This window comes from Lissotriton helveticus, chromosome 9 (genome assembly GCF_964261635.1).
Source record: "Lissotriton helveticus chromosome 9, aLisHel1.1, whole genome shotgun sequence".
NCBI lineage: Eukaryota > Metazoa > Chordata > Amphibia > Caudata > Salamandridae > Lissotriton > Lissotriton helveticus.
In genome coordinates this window covers 1,083,906,726-1,083,927,296 of record NC_136070.1, presented here as the reverse complement: position 1 = coordinate 1,083,927,296, position 20,571 = coordinate 1,083,906,726, and the positions used below count along the sequence as shown (strand labels likewise).

At 43.5% G+C, this 20,571-nt stretch overlaps 1 protein-coding gene across 2 annotated transcripts in view; it reads left to right on the top strand.

Annotated features, from left to right (window-relative positions):
- TAFA1 (TAFA chemokine like family member 1) overlaps positions 1 to 19,290 on the top strand; it is a 1,287,521-nt gene extending 1,268,231 nt beyond the window's left edge. For both annotated transcript variants that reach the window (XM_078661481.1, XM_078661480.1), the window contains one exon: positions 18,184 to 19,290. In XM_078661481.1, the coding sequence (XP_078517607.1) occupies positions 18,184 to 18,201 (18 nt within the window). In that variant the 3' untranslated portion in view covers positions 18,202 to 19,290. The remainder of the gene's footprint in view (positions 1 to 18,183) is intronic.
- Positions 19,291 to 20,571: the final 1,281 nt, after the last annotated feature.

Sequence of the window (20,571 nt, the reverse complement as noted above, 5' to 3'; positions counted from 1 at the left end):
AAAATCCGGAAACGCGTCTGGCAGAGCAGTTATATTGGAGCCTGTGGTTTCGTGTTTGAGAGCTGTTGGCAAGTGCTCGAGTGCTAAATAAATGAACTTTTAACTTCAAGCTTCCTGAGGCATTCCTCATTGTGCTTCCTGATCGTGTGGATATATATATATATATATATATATATATATATATATATATATATATATATATATATATATATATATATATATATATATATACATCCCAGTGCCACTTGCCACTGGGCATTTATAGTTAGTAGTAGTTAGAAGTAGGCACCTGGACACCTATGTTGCCACTTACCTGTGATCTCAAGTTCCTGTTTGTTCTAGACTGATCTAGTGACATTGCAGCTGCTAGGATTTTCCGACAGGGGTTTTCCCGACGGGGTTTTCCCACTTCCCATTCTACCACCAACAGAAAACCTGCCCACCTCAGGACCTACTTAATGCAGGCCAAAGCTCGACCACATCAGTAGGCACCCAACCACCTAGCTTGCCACTTGCCTGTCACCTACAGTTCCTGCTTGTTCCAGACTGATCCAATGACACTACAGCTGCCCGGGCTGTCCTGCTGGGTTTTTCCTGACCGAGTTTTCCCACCCATTGTTCTTCCCACCAACAGAAGCCCCACCCACCCCAGGACCAACCCAATGCAGGCCACGTTATGACAACACACATACGCGTGCAGCGGGCATGCGCTGGCGCATCTAAGACAAGCCTGTCTGTGCCTGTCCCCGCCTGGACCATGCCCAGCACCATGACCTCTAGCCCTCCTGCCCCCTGAAGATACACCATTGCCGAGCTTTATACCCTCAACTCTGGATATCGCAACATACCCACGCCGACCAATACTCCATGGTAGGACCTTTCACCTGCACCCAATGCCAATTCACCTGCCACTGCAAACACACCAACCCACCAACCAGCTCCACCCCAAACACACCACTGACAGCACCTGAACAAAAAAGCCAACTTGCATGGGCCCTTCTCAACTGACGCTAAGGAAGCATTTCAATGAATTATGGGACATCATCACTACCCTTACACTCGGCATAGTCTTCCTCACCGAAACCTGGCTCAACCCCACATCCACCCCAGACATTGCTACAGTGATCCCGACAGACATAAAATCACTCACGAGGTCTACACCAACATGCCAGGAGGAGGAACAGCCATCATTAACAAAGAGACCATACAGTGAACCACCACCACTGACAACTTCACCACCCCCATGGAACAGCTCAACTTCAAGCTCCACTCGGACAACAAGACAATCATCAGAGGCACCCTTGCATACCGGTCCCCTGGCCTGCACTCCAGCTTCTGCCACACCATCACAGACTTCATTGTGCCCCTAGCCTTAGACTCCAAAGACTACATCTTCCTTGGTGGCATAAATTGCCACATCAACAACCTCAATGACAAAAATACTGAACACCTCCTCGGCAGTATGACCAGCCTCGGATTGACCCTGATCATCCACAACACTACACACACTGCAGGACACACACTAGACCCAATTTTCACCTCCAGCAACTGTGTCAAATACAGCAATGACACAGAACTCACATGGACTGATCACTCCATTGCCCACTTCAGCATCTCCAGACCCTACATCGTCACCCCCAAGATGACCAACATCCCCCACCGGAGGTGGAATAAAATCTCAGAGACCAGCTGGGCAAATGCCCTCAACACCTCCAACCCTGCTACCACCACCAACCTCGAACAGGGAATGAAAAACTTCAATGTCTGGGTTACCAATTGTGCAGACAGCATCGTCCCCATCAAGAACAACATCCAGAGAAAATCCTCCATAAAGGCCAGATGGAACACCTAAAAACTCAGAACAGGAAATGAGACAGCAAACAGTTGGAGAGGAGATAGCGCACCAGCAAGGACACCTCTGACAAGGCAGCTTTCGAGACCTCCCTCAAGCTCTACCACTGTCTGCTGAGGGCAACACATGTCAAATGTCAAATGTCAAAAGTTCTTATATAGCGCAGCTTATCACCATGAGGTTTCAAGGCGCTTGCAGCATAAGAAACCAGATGGAGAAGTGGCAGTAAAGAAGACAACCACTGCTGCATGCATCATAACCAGCAACAACACTAAGGAGCTTTTCAACATCATTAAGCAATTCTCAAACCCCCCCCTGCCAGTGAAAACAACTTCACACCCTCACAGGAGCGTGTGCGGTGGGCGTGTGCAGACGACGGCCAGGGGCCGTCTGAACCACGCCCAAGAATGGAATGTCCAGCACCGTGGCGGAATCCGCGCCGCAGCCAAGGTGTTAAACAATATAGAACTTCTTCGGGGCAAAAACACAAGTATAATTTTCATTATGAGATCAACTATCCCATCTGTTTTCCTATTTTCACTATCTATTGATGAACATTCACATGATAATGACTCCCTCTCTCTGGCGTTATGTTGGTTACATCTCAAGGACTACCCTGGACCATGATGTTGGCCCCTGCTGGGGTAAGTCCTGCCCCCCCCGCCCCGTTGCCATTCCTAAGGCACAGGTGTCCTTGGCTGTGCCTGGCTGGATTTCTGCTACCACCCCTGAAAACCTGCTCCTTGGATATATTTTCAATTCAATACAGGCAGGACCAAACTGATCCAGCTGAGGCATACTGCTGAAAATTCAGGTTTTCTCCTGCTCTGATCTTCTCTGCAGCAGCAAATCAGATTCAGCAGGACCACATGGTGAAGATATCAGGCCTGGTGGAGTCCTCTTTGGCTACAGCACGTGGCCTTGCCCTACTTAAGGATTCTGAGCTCTGAAAAAGTGACTAAGTGCGAGTGAAGAGATTTTGACTGGGTGAAGGCACCGAAAGTATTTGGCTGGCGAGATGTTATGTTATGTTATGTTAAAAATTCTTATAAAGCGCACTTACACCCAACGGTTTCATGGCGTATGAGCAAAGGGAGAACGGACATTTCAGCAGTGTAGTGACAGAAAAGATATTTATTCATAGGCTTTACGGAACACTAGAGTTTTCAGCAGTGACCTGAAGCGAGAGTAAGAAGTGGTTAATCTCAGCTCCAGGGGGAGTGCATTCCTACAGGAAGGGGCAAGGAACGAGAATCTAAGGCCGCCAAGTCTTTTACGATTAAAGGTGGGGGTAGTGAGCAAGGCTAGATGGGAAGAGCGAAGGTTACGCGACGGAGAATAGTAGTGAAGAAGGGAAGAAATAAACACCGGACCTTGACCTGCCAGTGCTTTAAAGGTAATGCAGCCTAATTTGAATTCGCAGCGCTTGGCCACCGGGAGCCAGTGAAGGGCTTTGAGCAGGGGGCGAACATGATGGTGTCTAGGCTGATGAAAGATTAGCCGCGCAGCCTGATTCTGTACCAGCTGTAGGCGATTTAGCTGGTACCCGGGGATACCGACATAAAGGGAGTTGGCATAATCAATCCTAGATACAACTAAGGCCAAAAGAGCCAGGGTGAGGGCCTCCGTAGTAAGGAAGCGGGAAATCTTACGGATTTTCCGGAGATGGAAAAAGCTAGAGGAGAACACCGCGTTAATGTGGGGCTTCATAGAGAGATCCTTGCAAATGATGACTCCAAGGCTCTTGGCAGAGTCAACAGGGCAAGGAGGAGAACCAAGGCAGGAAGGCCAAAAATTAGAACTCCAAGGATTGGAAGCACCCCCGATCAAGACCACTTCGGTCTTGTCGGGGTTGAGTTTTAAATGGTTATCCCCCATCCAGTTGCTAATGAGACACAGGATGGACTGAAAGTTATGAACCAGCTGGATGTCGTCAGCGTAGGTAAATGCAGTGACCTTACTGCCCTGCAGGGGCTGAATAAGGGGGGTCAGGTACAAATAAAAAGAAGGGCAGAAAGGGAATAGCCCTGAGGGACACCACAAGTCATTTTAGCCCTATCCCCTGAAAAGTTGGAGAGGCGGACAGCCTGGTGGCGGTTGCTCAAAAAAGAGCGAATCCACTCCAGGGCCGACCCCTGGATGCCGGCCTCTCTGACACGGCCGACCAAGATCTCGTGGTCGACCGTGTCGAAGGCAGCCGACAAATCCAGGAGCACCAGGGCCTGGCTGATCTTATGGTCCGCTCCTCGCCGCAGCTCCTCCATCACTGAGAGAATGACTGACTCAGTCAAATGGGCTGGTCTAAAGCCAGCCTGTTGGGGATCAAGGAATTGGGTGCGTTCGATAAAGGAGCTCAAAAAGGTAGTAGTATGGGCCTCCAACACCTTACTAAGGTAAGGTAGCAGGGAAATCGGGCGGAAGTTGCTCATCAAAGAAGGGTCGTCATTAGGTTTTTTCAAGATGGGTACCACCTCGGCGGTTTTAAAAGATTCAGGGACCAGACCGGATCGGAGGGAGTTATTGAGGAGTGTCAAAGGAGGTTTGGGGCAAGCCGTGAAGGCCTCTCGTAGAATGTGAGGGGGACAACAGTCTGTGGGCAAGCCCAACCCCACCTTTTTTAACAGAGCCAAAAATTCATCCTCAGAGATCAGGGGTATCTGTTCTACTGTGTGGAGGTTTCTGGAGACAAAGGTGATGGCAGATATAAATGTAGGGGATGACGTGCGACGAGGAATGCTGTTTTAAATTCTGGCAATTTTCTCCACAAAAAAGGAATTAAGGGAATCGCATAGGGCTTGAGAAGGGAGGGGTTTAATGGTCACCCTATCTGGGTGTGAGAGTTCTTCTACTATAGAGAAGATATCTTTGGCCTTGATGGCAGAGTCTACGATCTTCTTAGAGAAGTACAGAGTTTTTGCCTGAAGGATGGCTTGCTTGTAATCTTTGAGCTGGGCCGTGAATAGCAATTTTTTCTTAGGGGCATATTCTCGCCTCCAGTTTCGCTCGGCCTGCCGGAGTAAGAGTTTTTTTACTTTAAGGTCTTCTGAGAACCATCTCTGAGCATCGTGGGGGCGTTTTAGTTTATTGCATTTAAACGGCGCAACAGTATCGCTGGCTGATTCAAGCCAGTGTCTCATGCTCAAGGCCTGAGTATCGAGGGAACCATGCTCGGCCGGGGTGGAAGCACTAAGTAAAAAATTACTGAGATGACTTCACTGGGTGCAAAATTCAAATTTCTCTCGCTCTGAGCTTTTCCCACCAACAGCTTCACTGGGACTTTGTCCAATGGCTGTCCGACCTCAGTACAATTTCCTGCCTTGTCACCCTGCGAATTTTGAATTTCCGTTTTTTGGTCTTACGCTAAAACTGCTGACCAAGCCAAACCTGGTTTCTGTATCTGACATACTGATCATTGTGGTTGGCCACAAATCGCACCTAGGTCCTGGTCTACTGAGTCAATGTCCAAACTGAACTTTATGAAGGATTTTGAAAGTTTGGAGTTGAGGAAGAGGAAACAGAAATGGGATACAAAAGTGCAGAACTGCCGATAAGAGAATCATCCTAGTAGTTCACTACCAGTATGAACAAAACCTGTGCCCGCTGCTCATCTTGTTCACATCTAACATTGTAATACCATTTACTCTTCCACATGTAGGAACAGCATTTTATCTCTTGAGGAAGAATAAATGTGTATTTTAATCTGAAACACCCTGACCATCAACCGTCTTTTATCTAAAACTGTACTGTTACTTTGAAATATTGAGAAAAATGCTTTGATCTTTCTTGTATGTTGCATTATCATGGACCTTCAAGCATTGTTGGGACCACATACAACACCTGTCCTAGCAGGGTGTTTTTGTTGTTGTATGAGCACCATTTAACTGTTTGAGCTTTGGCATAAACTTACTATATTCTCAAACACTGCCAAATGTACTTTGCAGGACGTTCAATTATACATACACAAATGAAAGTATATGTGAATGACAGTAGACCACCCAGGAATTTGAATTCCCCTTAGTTAAGCATGTCATCCGAGTTTAGACAGGCCATGTTTAACATTTCAAATAGAAAATAAATCTGTACATTCCAAAGATCATTTGATACTACATTAACTATATGCTGTTTATGTGTGCTGGTTGTCTGAGAGATATGCTGGAGGAGTCTTAAGAGGAGGATTTCCAAAATCAGTATGAAGAACTTATCAGTCAGATTATGGTTGAAAAACAAAAACAAGAGTGGAAACATGATTCTGTAGAACAACAGTCTGAATCACTGAAGAATCAACACACTGATTCCGTAGCAGCCTTAAAAAACAGATTGTATATGGTGAATGACTTTTGTGCCACAAGATTTACTTACCCTGAGCTGACTCTGAAAACCCTGATGTTATCACTGTGAAAACCTGACGAAGCCCTGGTCTGATTGACCCTGAAGAGCGAAACATGTGTCAACTGTTGAAGATCTTTTACTGTACCTCACTTTGCAACAAATACTGGAAGAATTCCGGAACAGCACAAACCCGTCAAGGGCCATCTTCAAGGCGGTTAAAGATCTTATGGCCAAGCGGACTCCCTCTACAGCCGGGAGTTCTGTCTCCCACTGCGAATCCCTTGCCTCCTATTTCTTGGGAAAAGTCCAAGCTATCTATCGGACGTTCCCTAGCATTGGGGTCTCGTCGGGGAGTTCCAATGGGACACCTCGTCAGATCACCCTACGTTCATTTCCCCCTCTTACCTCGGATGGGTTTGATAAACTTGCTTTGCAAGTTAAATCTGGGTCTCCATCCGATCCAGTGAGACCTGCTCTCTTTCGAGATCAGGCCTTTATGGGACGCCCTGTTGTGCGTTCCCTTGTCAACCTCTCCTTGGAGTCGGGGGTAGTTCCAACTAAATGGAAGCAGGCGGTGGTGTCCCCGATTATCAAAAAACCTTCCTTGGACCCGTCTAAGCCTGAAAGCTTCCGTCCCATCTCGCTGTTACCCTGGCCGGCAAAGTTGACAGAGGCCCATGTCAATCTGGCCCTGTCTGAACATCTAGCTCGGACCAATGCCCTCGACCCCACACAGAATGGCTTCCGTGCTGGTCACAGCACGGAGACCGCTCTTCTTGTGATGGTGGAACATCTGCGTGCAAGGTTGGATGCTGGTCAGACGGCGGCGCTGATATTGTTAGATCTCAGCGCCGCCTTCGATACGGTATCTCACAGCATCCTCCTGCATCGGCTCGAGGAGATTGGTATCAGTGGTTTGGCGTTGCAATGGTTCCGCTCCTTCCTGGACAACCGCTCCTTCTGTGTTGCCATCCCTCCCTTCACGTCCAGTTTCCAGCCTCTGGCCATGGGGGTCCCGCAAGGGTCCTCGCTGAGTCCCACGTTGTTCAATCTTTACGTGAGACCGCTGGCTGATGTCGCGAGGCAGTGGGGCCTAACTTTGGTCTCATATGCCGATGACACACAGCTGGCGGTTACTCTCAGCGGGGATGCAGAACATGATGCCCCCAGGTTTCAGTCTGGACTGAAGGCAGTGGCTAACTGGTTGACAGGAAACTGTCTCCAGCTTAACGCCACGAAAACGGAGGTAATGGTTGTCGGGAAGGGAGTGGAGCTATGGGGCGATCAGTGGTGGCCGTCTGAGCTGGGCCCCACTCCGACCCCGGTGTCGGAGGTGAAAAATCTGGGGGTCTGGTTGGACGCTGGCCTTACTTTTGTTGGGCATACCAAAAAAACTGCAGCCTGTTGTTTCGGTCTGTTAAGAGGATTAAGACCTGCTCTTAAATTCTTCGACGCCCCAACTAGACAGCTTGTAGTCCAGGCAACCATCATCTCTCGTCTGGACTACGCTAGCTCTCTCCTGGCTGGGGCCAACCAGGCTGAGTTAACTCGCCTGCAGCGGGTTCAAAATGCTGCGGCTAGAGCCATTGTTGGCCTACCCAGATTTTGCCCGGTGTCGAATGTCCTCCGCTCCCTGCATTGGCTCCCTGTAAGGAAGCGTATTCTTTTTAAGGTCCTTTGTTTGACCTTCAAAATCTTAAGAGGTATCGGCCCCGAAATCTTGTCCAACTGCATCTCTTTCTATGTCCCCACCCGTAGTCTTCGATCCCAGGGCCAAGCCCTTGCTGTGGTCCCCAGATTTAGACTCAGCCGGATGGGGGGTCGTTCCTTCAGCGTGAAAGCTGCACTAATTTGGAACACCCTCCCAGTTGAAATCCGTTTGCTAGAAGACCTGTTGCCTTTCCGGAGAGCTATTAAAACAATCTTGTTTTAGCTGTCCCTTTTAGGTTTTATCTTTCCTGTTGTGTTATGTTCTCCTTGTCTCTGCGCCGGGACGCTCCTTGGCTGGAGTAGCTGTTGCGCACAATAAATTAATATAACATAACATAACATAACATATCTAAATATATAAATATATTTAAAATCACTACCTGGAACTGTGAATCATATCTGCTAATGGAGAAGCACTGAGAAATGGAGGAGGAGGCATTCACATACCCCTAATCATTAACTATATGCTGCAACTTTGGATTTTAAAGCACTTTCCTATAAAACAAATAAAGATTTGAATTAATAAGTTACATAGGAAACAGTTTTTGCAGAGGGGCAAGATGGCGGGCACGTCTAGGCAGCTGTAACACACTTCTCTGATTCGGCCTTAAGGATGATGCAGTTTTAATGATTATCCCCTGTGGTGCATAACTACTGCTATGGAAATGTTGATGATTTGCTCACTGATTAGGATATGACAGTCTGAGCTGCAAAGTGTATGGTCGCTGGATTGGATATCGCTTACCAGGATTCGTTGTGCAACACGCTTTGTGCGGCAAACTCTGCAGGAGCTCTGACGCCACTTTCGACGCTGGACTGACGAGATGCATCCAAGCGCATGAGGAATTGGAAGCCCCGCAGCAGCACCCAGGCACTGCCGGCAGTGTTAGGCATTCAGCCTTCCCCAGGGACAGTGACTGCGGCTCATAGGCTGACCCCTACAGAAACAGACAGCCATGTCTCTAGAGCCCTGGACGCTGCAGGATGGCAGAAGAAGCGGTCCTGGTTAAAACACCCTCTCTGAGTGATTTGGGAAAAGTGGAGAATGTTCTTTTGGATAGTACACAATCGGCAGAAGGCAAGGAGAACTCTACTGCTAAGAAGGATCAGGCTATTATCTTCCCCTTAACAGGAGGCTTAACAGCAGGTATGCAAGAGGGGACTGCTATGGGTAGTGAATCATTAACTACTTGCCCTACTCCCTCATTGTTGAAAAGGTGCTCTCTCCTGATTACGTTAGCCCCAATAATACTTCTGAGGCTGGTACTCTGTTACATACCTCAAAAAGGGTAATTACCTCAGATACTACCGACATTATAAAATCTGTACAGACTGAAGTGCCAGGGGTAGCTGGACCAGAGATTGAGTCTGGTGATAATGTCTTCTCTTTCTCAAACCATTCTAGCAGATCTAAGGAAGAGGAGTTCGAAATGAGTGATTTTTCTTCCAGGAAAAGCTTCATAGGGAGTGTAGTAAGTGACAAGAGCAATCTGGGAGAGAGCAGCAGTCGCACAGGACCTCAGAAATTTTAAGGAAGGAATCGGGCAGAAAAAAGCTAAAGAAACATCTAAAAAGGAAAATAAAAATAAAAAATCAGGAGAGTAAGAATTGCTCTGAGTCTACTCGGCTGCCTCATGTTTGAGGGAAACAGCTCATGGTGAAGCTCTCATATAAGATCAAAGCATTATGCCCATCACAAAGAGACAAAAACAGAGAGCCAATGAATGCAAAGTGCCTGCCGCAAAATACAAAAGCTATCAGACAAATATCTAAATCATGCAGGAATTTGCTAATAGAATGGGAGAGGCGAAGAACAGAGCATCTAAACTTGAAGATGACGCCTCTGCTCAGAAAGAAACAACCAGGATTTTGAAAGCTCACACAGAAATACCCAATAAAAATTTGAAGATCTTGAAAATATATTAAGGAGGAACAACTTAAGGATTTTGAGTAACCCTGAAGAGGCTGAAGGGCTGGACGAACGCAAATATGTGGATGAGCTATGTAAGGAAGCTTTTCTAGAACTTGCGCAGTGGAATTGGGATGTTCAAATTCAAAGAGCGCACAGGATTCCGTTTAAATTAAATCCATGATCACGGCAGGCAGAGTCCAAACCAAGGGCTATTTTGATTTTAATGGGCACTTTTTTGGAGCAGCAGGTTCTCTATGATTTGACTCGGCCGGATTAGAAACATTCAGCAAAAGGGCAGGAGTTTTTTGTTAGACCAGCTTACTGCCATACTACCGTATGAAAAAGATAGTGGCTTCGCCAATTGATACCGCTGTCCTAAGGTAAGGGGGCACAAGCCTTTTAGTAAAATCCTACAAAATTGAAAATTGCGGTGAGGGACAAATCACGCCTTTTGGCTACAGATGCTAATGCCTAAGAATCTCTGACAAATATGAGCTGAATGAATAAGGCCTGGGGTAATGAAAAGGGAGGAGACTGGTTGGTTTTTATAAATTTAGAATGATGAATGCTTTTGTAGATATAGGAATGGGTGGCTCTGAGGTTTGCATACCAACATGTTGGACTTGCTTGGTCCTAATGCCCTGAGTGGGTGCAGAGGAGGGAGAAGTAGGATGTGGGAGATTAGAGGGGTGAGCTGGAAAGGTTAGGTGGGGGCAAGGGGAGGGGGTTTGAGTGAATTTAATGGTGGCGCACAGAACTTAGACATTTTTAAGCAGGAAAAATAAAGCAACAATGATATAGGTACAATAGGTCATGTGGAAGTAACACCAGTTGACTTAAGGAATTTTGGACATCTGTGGGATGCGTGTCTTCTTTTCCTTTCTTCTACTCTGGGAAAATATTATAGGAGATATTATGAAGGAAGTAGTCTCTAATGGCAGATACGGGAGGGCAAAAGCGAATTGATAAATTACGTATCAGTTCGATAAATATATGTAGCCTAATTGATAGGAATGAAAGAGCTAGAGCTGCCCTTGTTTTAAGAGCATTGAGATCTGATATAGTTTGTATTCAGGAGACTCATATCCATATTCCTTTTTAAGGGACTGAGCCTAAATGTTTTGGCATGTACCCAACAAATTGTGACATCCAGAGGGGTTGCGTGTTTTCAAAATAATCACATATGTACTGTACCTCGATGACTGGTAGATGGGCTAAGATAGTGGGTAATTCTAGAATGTAAAAAAGGCATGATGCACTGTACATTATGTTCAATTTACGGGGCTAATATAGATGAGGCAACGATTATCAATTAATTAAATTTAGACTCAGCCTCATGGCCCATTTCATTGGTACTGTGCAGGGACCTTAATATTCATTTCAATCTGATTCATAGGCACTTAAATGAACAGGTGAATTAAGGACAGAAACTGAGGTTTTATAGGCCCCTTGAACACCTTGTGGAATATCATGACTTAGTAGATCTATAGGATAAGTATAGGCTCCTGATCCTGGTTTTACCTTTCATTCTCATCAACATAATAAGATGGCCTGCTTGGATGATTTTTTATGACTGCTAGTGGGGCCTGTGAAGTGATAATTGTGATCACTCCTCAAGTGATAACGGACCACAATCCATTGACCTTTACAATACCTGTGGAGGGCATTGGCAGACCACAGGGACCACGGGGACCATGGGGACCATGTACCCTTGATTGGGCAATTTTAGCAGAGCCACCATATGCAGATCATTTAAGGACCTGGTTACAACAATTGTAAGAGGTAAATAGGGGTATGGCTCCCACAAAGATAGTTTGGGATACCCTAAAGGCTGGGATTAAGGGAGAGGCTCTTAGTTTTAATTTACACCTTGAAAAGGTGAGAAATGAGGAAATAAGATATATGTATAGTAGATTGGCAGAAGTTGAGAAGGAATTTATTCGGAATATAAGAAATGGACAGGATCCTCAAGAAATGCAGCAGGAAATAGCCAAAAGGAAAGCCAAAATGATTCAATATTTTAGCAAAGAAATAGCGTTGAAATATCACACATATACATCAGACTGCTATGAGTATGGTGAGGCTACTGGCAAGCTATTGGCTACGCATTTCAGATCAAAGGGGCGATGAGGAGACATAAAAACCATTAAGGATTAAGAAGGCAAAAATTGTGGAAACGACAGTAAGAATTATTAAGGTTTTTGAAGATTTATAAGCTAAACGTTATGCGAACGATGTTGAATCCTCACCGATGTATATGAAAACCTCTATCATGATTTAGGGGGCAGTAGATTGAGTGAAGGAGATCAGATGGCACTGAATCTCACAATTTATAAGCAAGAAATCTCAGACGCCATAATGTCTAAGGCCACAGGAAAAGCTGCGGGACCAGACCCCCTCCTTATAGAATTATTGTAAGTCTTCTTCTCTGAATTATGGAAAGATATGTTGTTGATGTTTAGGGAGGTACAACAGGCTCTATTTCTTCCTCATGGGAGGATTCAAGCATATCAATTTTAGTAAAGAAAGAGAAGTCTCCCCTGCTACCTGGCTCCTACAGGCCTGTATCTCTAGTAAATTGCAATAGTAAGGTCTATGCAAAAGTACTGGCAAATAGACTGAGTAGAGTTATAATTCCTTTGGTTTCATGTAGAAAACACAGATTTATCCCCAAAAGGGGAATTGTGGATCATGTACGGAGGGTGGTCACGCTTTTTGACTTAGCAGCAAAACAAAAGACACTACTCGCACCTATTTTATTAGGTGCTGAGAAAAGCCTTTGACCAAGTGGCGTGGAATTATTTATGGTCAATTTTAGAAGGGATAGGCTTTGGGAGTGGTTTCTTTCAAGCCATTAAGGTTTAGATAAAACTCCTACTGCCAAGATACAGATACATGGACTTGAATCAAAGACACTTATTTCCATGGGGACAAGGCATGGAGGTTCTTGCTCCCCATTATTATTTGCACTATATATCAACGCAATTTGAATTCAACTGGAGAGGAGCAAGATTATCAAGCTGGTAATTCAAGATAAAATAGAATACAAGGTATTTGCTTATGCCGATGATGTGGCAATAACAACTCGAGACTTTGGGCCCGATTTCGATGTTGGGTAGAAAGCCATCCTACAGCTAGTCAGAGGCTTTCTGCCCAACATTGATGTATTCCCTCCCACCACCGTATTAAAATGCAGGCAATCGGAGGGAAAACGCTGGGGGGATTCTGCTCTGCTTCTGATGGGCTCACAGAGCCCATTGTGGTAGCAGGTGTGATGATAATCCCATAATGATGGCAGAACCCGCCTCGGCTCCGCCGCCGGGATTATGATATCGATTTCCGCCTGCCATTTATTGGCGATCCACCCACCATGAAAAGGGTGGCAGAAAGTTACTTTGGGGCCTCCATTATGGGGTCTGGTGGGCTCCTATGGTGCCCCTTAAACATTCCTGCATCATGTGGCAGGCACCGCCACATGGTGCAGTTGCATGCTCCCATTTCTCTATGGAAGCTTGTGCTGCAGCTGTAAACTGGCCATAGCACAAGCTCCCATAGAGAAATGGGAGTTTGTGTGAATCCCTACACCGTATGGGAGGCAACTCATGGTGCCTGCCACACGGTGCAGTGATTCACAGGGGGGCACCGTAGGTACCACCTCAGCCCCAAACCAGAGACTGCCTGGTGAAGGGGGACCTTCTATGGTCCCCAAAGTCACTTTCTGACTTGCTTTCCATACCAGAAAGCCTGACATGGAAAGCCTGTTGGTTAACGACATCGTAATCCCAACGCCAGAAACGCCAACCATTGGGATTACGTGCCGATCTCTGACTGTCCAAGAGGCTCCTTGAGCCCGTCAGAATCCAGCTTGAATGACCATCCAGTTTCAGTTTCGACCGCCTGCATTGTAATGCAGTGGTCGATACTGAAACCATGATGAGGCTCAGAAAGCCTGCGACCCTCATCATAATCAGGCTCTTAATGCTTTATAAAATCAATACAAAAAAATACAAAAAGGGGAAAACGTTTTTACAGCCCTGCTGTAGAAAACAGGCCTTTTCAAAAATGCATTACATGTTTGTTTGTGAATAGAAAACATTTTTCGCTCAATATGTGCACTTTGTCTAACTGAACAAAAAACTTTCGGCACCATGGTTGATTTTCCTAAATGTTAAGCGTTAGACTAAAATCAGTCAAGAAGTTTAATTAGGTAGAAGATAGCCACATTAGGAACTAAGGGCCCGATGTAGGTCACCAAATACCGGTCGGTAACGGCCGAATTCGGCCGTTACCGACCGGTATTTGATGATTGAGATGTAGGGGCCAATATTTTGCACAATCGGTAAATGTACCGAATCGGTAAATATACCGATTCTGTAAAATACCGAATCGGTAATTTTACCGATTCGGTAAATTCCAGATGTAGGTAGCACTGTTTACAGTGCTACAGGCCTTCATAATTCTGTATTTTACCACCCAATCCTATTGGGTGATAAAATACCGAATACAGGTGTACATGCACATCTGTGCATGTACACCTGTGCCATGTGACACACAGACATGCCCTTAGGGTATGTCTGTGTGCCACATGGCACACATGCCTGTACTTGGGGTACTAGAGGGTGTCAAAGTGACACCCCCTGCACCCTTGCAGGATTCGGTATTTACTGAATCGGTAAATACCGATTCGGTATTTCCCATTGATTCCTATGGGCTGCAAGGCCCATAGGAATCAATGGGAAATAGCGATTCGGTATTTACCGATTCGGTAAATACCGACTCGTACAGATTCGGTAATTTTTTACCTACATCTGCCTGCTTCAGATTTACCGACTCTTAAATACCGAATCGGTATGATTCGGTATTTAAGAGTCGGTAAATCTGAATTACCTACATCGGGCCCATAGAGCCCTATTCACAAAAGCAATTTGAGACACAATCCTAACTTTACGACTTTTGGAATTCACAACGGCATTCAGGAGCAGTAAAGTTAGAATTCCTAACTTTACTACTCCTAAACTGAAACAAAATCATAACTCTATGACTTTCAGTATTCACAAAAGGCATTTAGGAGTAGTAAAGTTAGGATTCCAAACTTTACTACTTCTAAACTGAGACAAAATTCTTACTTTACGACTTTCAGTATTCACAAAAGGTATTTAGGAGTAGTAAAGTTAGGAATCCTAACTTTACTACTCCTAAATTCCTTTTGTGTATACCAAAAGTCATAAAATTAGGATTTTGTCTCAGTTTAGGAGTAGTAAAGTCCTAAATGCCTTTTGTGAATACCGAAAGTCGTAAAGTTAGGATTTACATTCAGATTACTTTTGAGAATCGGGCCCTTGGTTATTTGCTAGCAGCCTGGACAATCAGGCGCCACTCATTCGACCCATGACGACAAAGGTTTTTATCTCTGTATGTATGTGCATGTTGTTTGGTTTGGACTCCAAATAACTGATTTACTGACCCTAAAACAGTTGTCCATTTAGCTAAAGGACTAATGAACAGCCCCCAACTACTAGAGAGAGTATCAATCAATCAATCAATTCTTTCTTTATTCGTCCTTCCGAAGAAGGTCATTAAAGATACACCATATTAAAAACATCCAATAAAATCATACACGTCTCTAGAGAGAGTAAAAAACAGAATTGTGGTACAAAATAAAAATAGCATCCCATTGTACTTTACTTTTCTACTGCTATGAGAATCTTTAGCACAGGCAAGCCACCTCATCTCTAAATCCATGCATGCTGACTGCAGGCCGCATATGGATGCCTGGGGAAGGGGTAGAGGGAATGGACACAGCACTATTCAGACCAACAGGACCCGTCACCGCCTTTGATGTTTTGACAATAGAGATGGTGAAAGAGGTCAATGCAGCTGGTACACTAGGCACATAACATACACAGCACTAGAGATGCTTGGTCTAAAAGTTTCAGAGTGGGAAATTGTAGATCTCCCAACTAACACACCCACTAACATCTAGCCAGTGACAAGTGTGGTAACAAATATGATGTCAGAATACCAGCCACAAATGTGACTATAATTATTATTATTATTTAGCTAGATTCAGTTAATTGCTAATTTTACCTGGTACCTGGTAGCTAAAGGAAGCAAGAATTTGCCTTTGGCAGTTGGTATTTTCAGAAATTGAGGTTCATCATTCTGTTGTGCATTGTTTCATTTGTATGGAGCATCACACACATATTTGAATGAAGACAATAAAATGTCGAGGGTCTCATAATGCTATACTTAAATTGATGAGTGGAACATAGTGTATAAAAGTCACTGAGTGATCTTAATGCCTTCCTTTGAGATTGTACCTTATGCACTAATAGTTTCTTATTCTTTGGCTATTTCTCACTTCGAGCCTGTAACTGGTGTACTACTTTCTTATGCTATGTCTATGATATATTTATGGTGCTTTTATAAATTAGTCAAAACAAGTGGGTTAATAAGCGAATGCTATTTCCTAGTAACAACTTTTTATCGTTCCTTGTTACTTTATAAGATCTAAACCTAATTCAAACAATTAGTTTGCTTAAAATGAATCACCTCATCTACAGATGTGCAAATGAGTACTAAAAGTTGCATGTATTTATAATTGTCTTCTTTTCATGAAAAGTATTTGGAAATTGCTTTTGAATGCAGATGTATAACTCTTCTAATGGGTCTGATTCCCCAACTACGGCCACCAGCGCCAGAACTATGCAGAAGTGAGTTATCTCCCTCCACATATTGCTGAAATATGCTGAAACACTAGCTCTCAAGTATTCCTGATCTGAACCTTGCCACATTGTGCCAAAGCTGCTACCATTGGCCATATCGCCATATAAAGCCCAAATTGTTTCAACACATTAGGTAATGTGATCAACTATCATCATACAGCGCAACTCATTAAGCATGTGCCCATAATTTTCTGATCTCTGTGCACACCACTGTTTGTGGTTTTGTGGTAGTTACCACATGCATCACAATTTTCCCCAGGTAAATTTTGGCAGGTGAAAAGTTTTACTGGAGAACAATGCCTGTTAAATAGTAAATTAACCCCGGGCGGAAACCTCCACTCCGCCGCGGAGTGTGCAGAGATTTGCCTACTCCGCGTTCTGCTGAGAACGATGAGTAGGCAACTCTCCGCACACTCCATGGTTGAGCAGAGTTGGCCAGCCCACGCCTCCCACCCCCCTATTAACAATCACTTAAAACTCAAATAAAATGACTTTTAAAGTAAATAAAAAACACTTACCTTGTATGCGGCGTCCCTGGTCTGCCCTCCTCCTTTTCATCGTCGTCTCTGGAGAAATGAAATGCGCGCGCATGTGCAGTTTCCCCAGAGATGGCAATGAAGAGGAAGAGGGCAGCCCAGGGCGCCGCAGCCAAGATAAGTGGTTTTTATTTCACTTAAAAGTTGTTTTAATTTAAGTTTTAAGCCATTGTTAATAGGGGCTTGGGAGGCGGGTGGCGGAGCTCCACAGAGTTTGTTCTGAACCCTGTAGCCTTCCGCGTAGCCCCGCTACACCCACTATGCCCGGGGTTATAGGAAATACCAGTACAAGTGGGTTTTGGTGCACAAAGCATCAAAATGTCCAAGTTATGTCCCACTGTAAATGGCACAACTTGTAATAGGCGATAATTATTGCACCTTTTAAGTTCCAATCCTTGTGCTATTGAATTTCAAAAGTTGTAATACACTCGTAATGAGGACCTAAACCTTTAACCTCAAGTGAGTTGTGTACATGATACCGGTGTTGCGGCACAGTTTATAATCAATAGTTCTGTGAGGTGGATGAATTTAAGATGCATCTGACCCTTCTTAGCTGCTCACTTTTCATTGTGCCATGTTCCCGTATGAAATGTTTGGGATGCCAGTAATCACTGCATAGCTTGGTGGATTGATGCAGCAGACTCGCTCATGGGTTACACCACTTGCACAATCAGAGGAAAGGGCGTTAATATATCTTTCGCCATAGTTGGGTTGTTATTCTTTTCAGTGGTAAAGGAAATGTGTCAGACTTCCATAACTGTACTAAGGTCTATACCTGTACCTTTACATGTGGAGTGAACCAAATTTCAGGGATATAAGCATATATATTAGACATTTTTAGGAGGCAAAACATTGACTGGAAGGACATTTTTAGATGGTTGGAGGGAATAATATATTCACCTTACCTGAAGTCATTGTCAAGGTATAGCAATACATTTTATTTAGCGTAATGTTGTTAAATATTAAAATATATTTTACATTCAAGTACCATTTTGATATAATTCAACATGGCATTCCCAGAAGTGTTGAATTATTTTCAGTATGTCGTCTTCAAACAGCTACAGAACCGTTTATAGTATCCAAAATAGTAACTTGATCATTTGCACTTATGTCTTTCAGATTCACCCGAGAACCTAACATTGAGTGTCCTACATGAAAGCAGAACCGAAGATTCAGTGAAATTCAAAAGATGTCACACTGAAAGTTTCAACCATCTATAGCATTTCCAAGCCAAATGGATTTCTTACTTGCACTTTGACTTTTTTCAAACATGAACAGTGGGGTATCACTGAGCGAAAGAATATGTTTCATAGAAATATGAACTCAAATGGTAGACTTTTCAATGGAAAATTATGAGAATAGTTCATTGAGCTAGGTTCCAGAAAGGAAATATTGGAACCTCCGATATGTGATTTGGAAAAACAAATATTTGTAACATTTAACACATTAATTTGCGAGAAAGATTCGCCCTTTGAGATATAGATTGCTCCCTTCATCTGTATCAATGTTGTTGCAAAATATGAAGACTTCAGCAGTTCCAGCGATAATCATGTCAACCGGAAAACAAAGATGCTGGAAAGCAACTACTCAAACTTCGATATATATAACTTCTTGGAGTACATTATTGAATCAAGAGCTTCCTTTCATTTCTACAGAATCTTCAAGAAAAAGTTGTATGGTGTGCTCAGTTTTTTTTGTGCTAAGCAGGATTTTCTCCCCTTGTACAATACTAGCATGTTAGCTTTGCTTACATACCCATACTTTATACTTGATACAGTATATATACATGTGGTTCTAGCCTCTTCCCAGAGTCTATTTTTAGCTCCATAAAGACAATTAGCATATAAGAGGAAAATACACATTTCCAGTGAACTGCCATCTGTTGCAAGTTTCTTTGGTCCAGTTTTGTTAGCCTTTTTCCTCCCTTTGTAATACAGCTGTAAATACAATGTCTTCAAACTTTGTACATATGGAATAGTAGGCTGCAATCCTCATTGCTATCATCAGAGTTCCACTCTTTTATCTTAGAAGTCCATCTGAAAGGATAAAAGCCTCTTTGCTATTTAAGTTTTTTCCAATGGCTAGTTAGGATGAATCCAGATTTTATGGACTATCTGACTCCATCCAGAATCTTCATGTCACTGCAAGCTAGAGATAAGTTATGGTATTCGTTGACATTTCGATATTTATAATCGTGACTGGGAGCATTAAAATGTTTAATTTGTACATTTTGTCAATTTTCCTAAAGCTTCAATTATTTAACTATGTTTTGGTTTGCAGGATTTGTACATGGCACAGTTTCACTAGGCAAACACTAGTCAATGAACAAGTGACAACTAACTGGAGCACTTTCAATCGGAGGAAGTAATTAGACAAATTGGGATTAGGTGCAATATGGAGGATTCAACCACAAGACTTAACATTCAATAGCAGTGGGAAAAAAATCGACCAACCTTACAACTATTTGCTACAAAATAGCAAGAATAGGACGCTCAGAATGGAAAACTACTCAAACACTCACATGCACATGAATGCCAAACTATCTGAAACGGAATAAGTGGAATTTATGAGAAAAATCCAATTACTGTAAATATGGTTTGGTGTTTTCCTCAATGTAGATCAATTTTATGATTAGGTTTTCACGGGTCATAACTGCTGACATTAAGTAAGTTAAACACATTTCACTGTGTTGCTTAGGAAAACATAAGGGATCACTCAGAGGCCTGTGAAAACACTTATTTTTTAAAGTTATTTACTCAAGAATATACACTGCCATATTTTTTAACCTTACAAAAATATAAAACAATCAACAGTTTGACCTCAATGTAATTCATATATATAGCTAGTACATACTTTAGGCAAAGGTTCATTGGCTATTCTAACTCCAGTCACAAAATATGTATTTATTTTAGTTAAACAAATATTTATTAGCAGTAATAACGCAGCACATAGATAATGGGCGCATAGTGCTTTACATACTTTGTGGAAGGAACACTTTATGTTTTGAGTAATTGAGGCAATATATGAATCTGAATGGTGGGACAGAAATGCCTTAACAATATCCCTTTGGTAACTAAAGGAACAAAATATACATGTTTACATAAGTGTGTTTTTTTATCCGTCTTGTATTTCATATTGCAGCAGATGTGTTGTCAGAATGATTTTCAACTCTTGAAGTAAGTGAGTGGCCTAAAATGTCAGGTAAGAAGCCCCAAAAAAACTGATCTAACAGATGCAAAGCCCAGAATTGGAGGAAGCACCAGATGATATAGGTGTTGCCACAAAATTGGGAATGGCTTTACCTTAATTTTTAAGTTGCTATGTAGAATGATATGGTGTTGGAGATAGTGAGGGGCCAGGCTGTGCACTGGTTTGCATGCAAGTGTTAGTGTGTTTTGTAAGACCCTGTTGTAGTGGTGAACGCAACTGCCTGATGATGATTTGCGGCTGTGTGGATGTGCCTTAATAGTTGTATAGAGTCCAGGAGCAACATTTAGAACCTTCTCA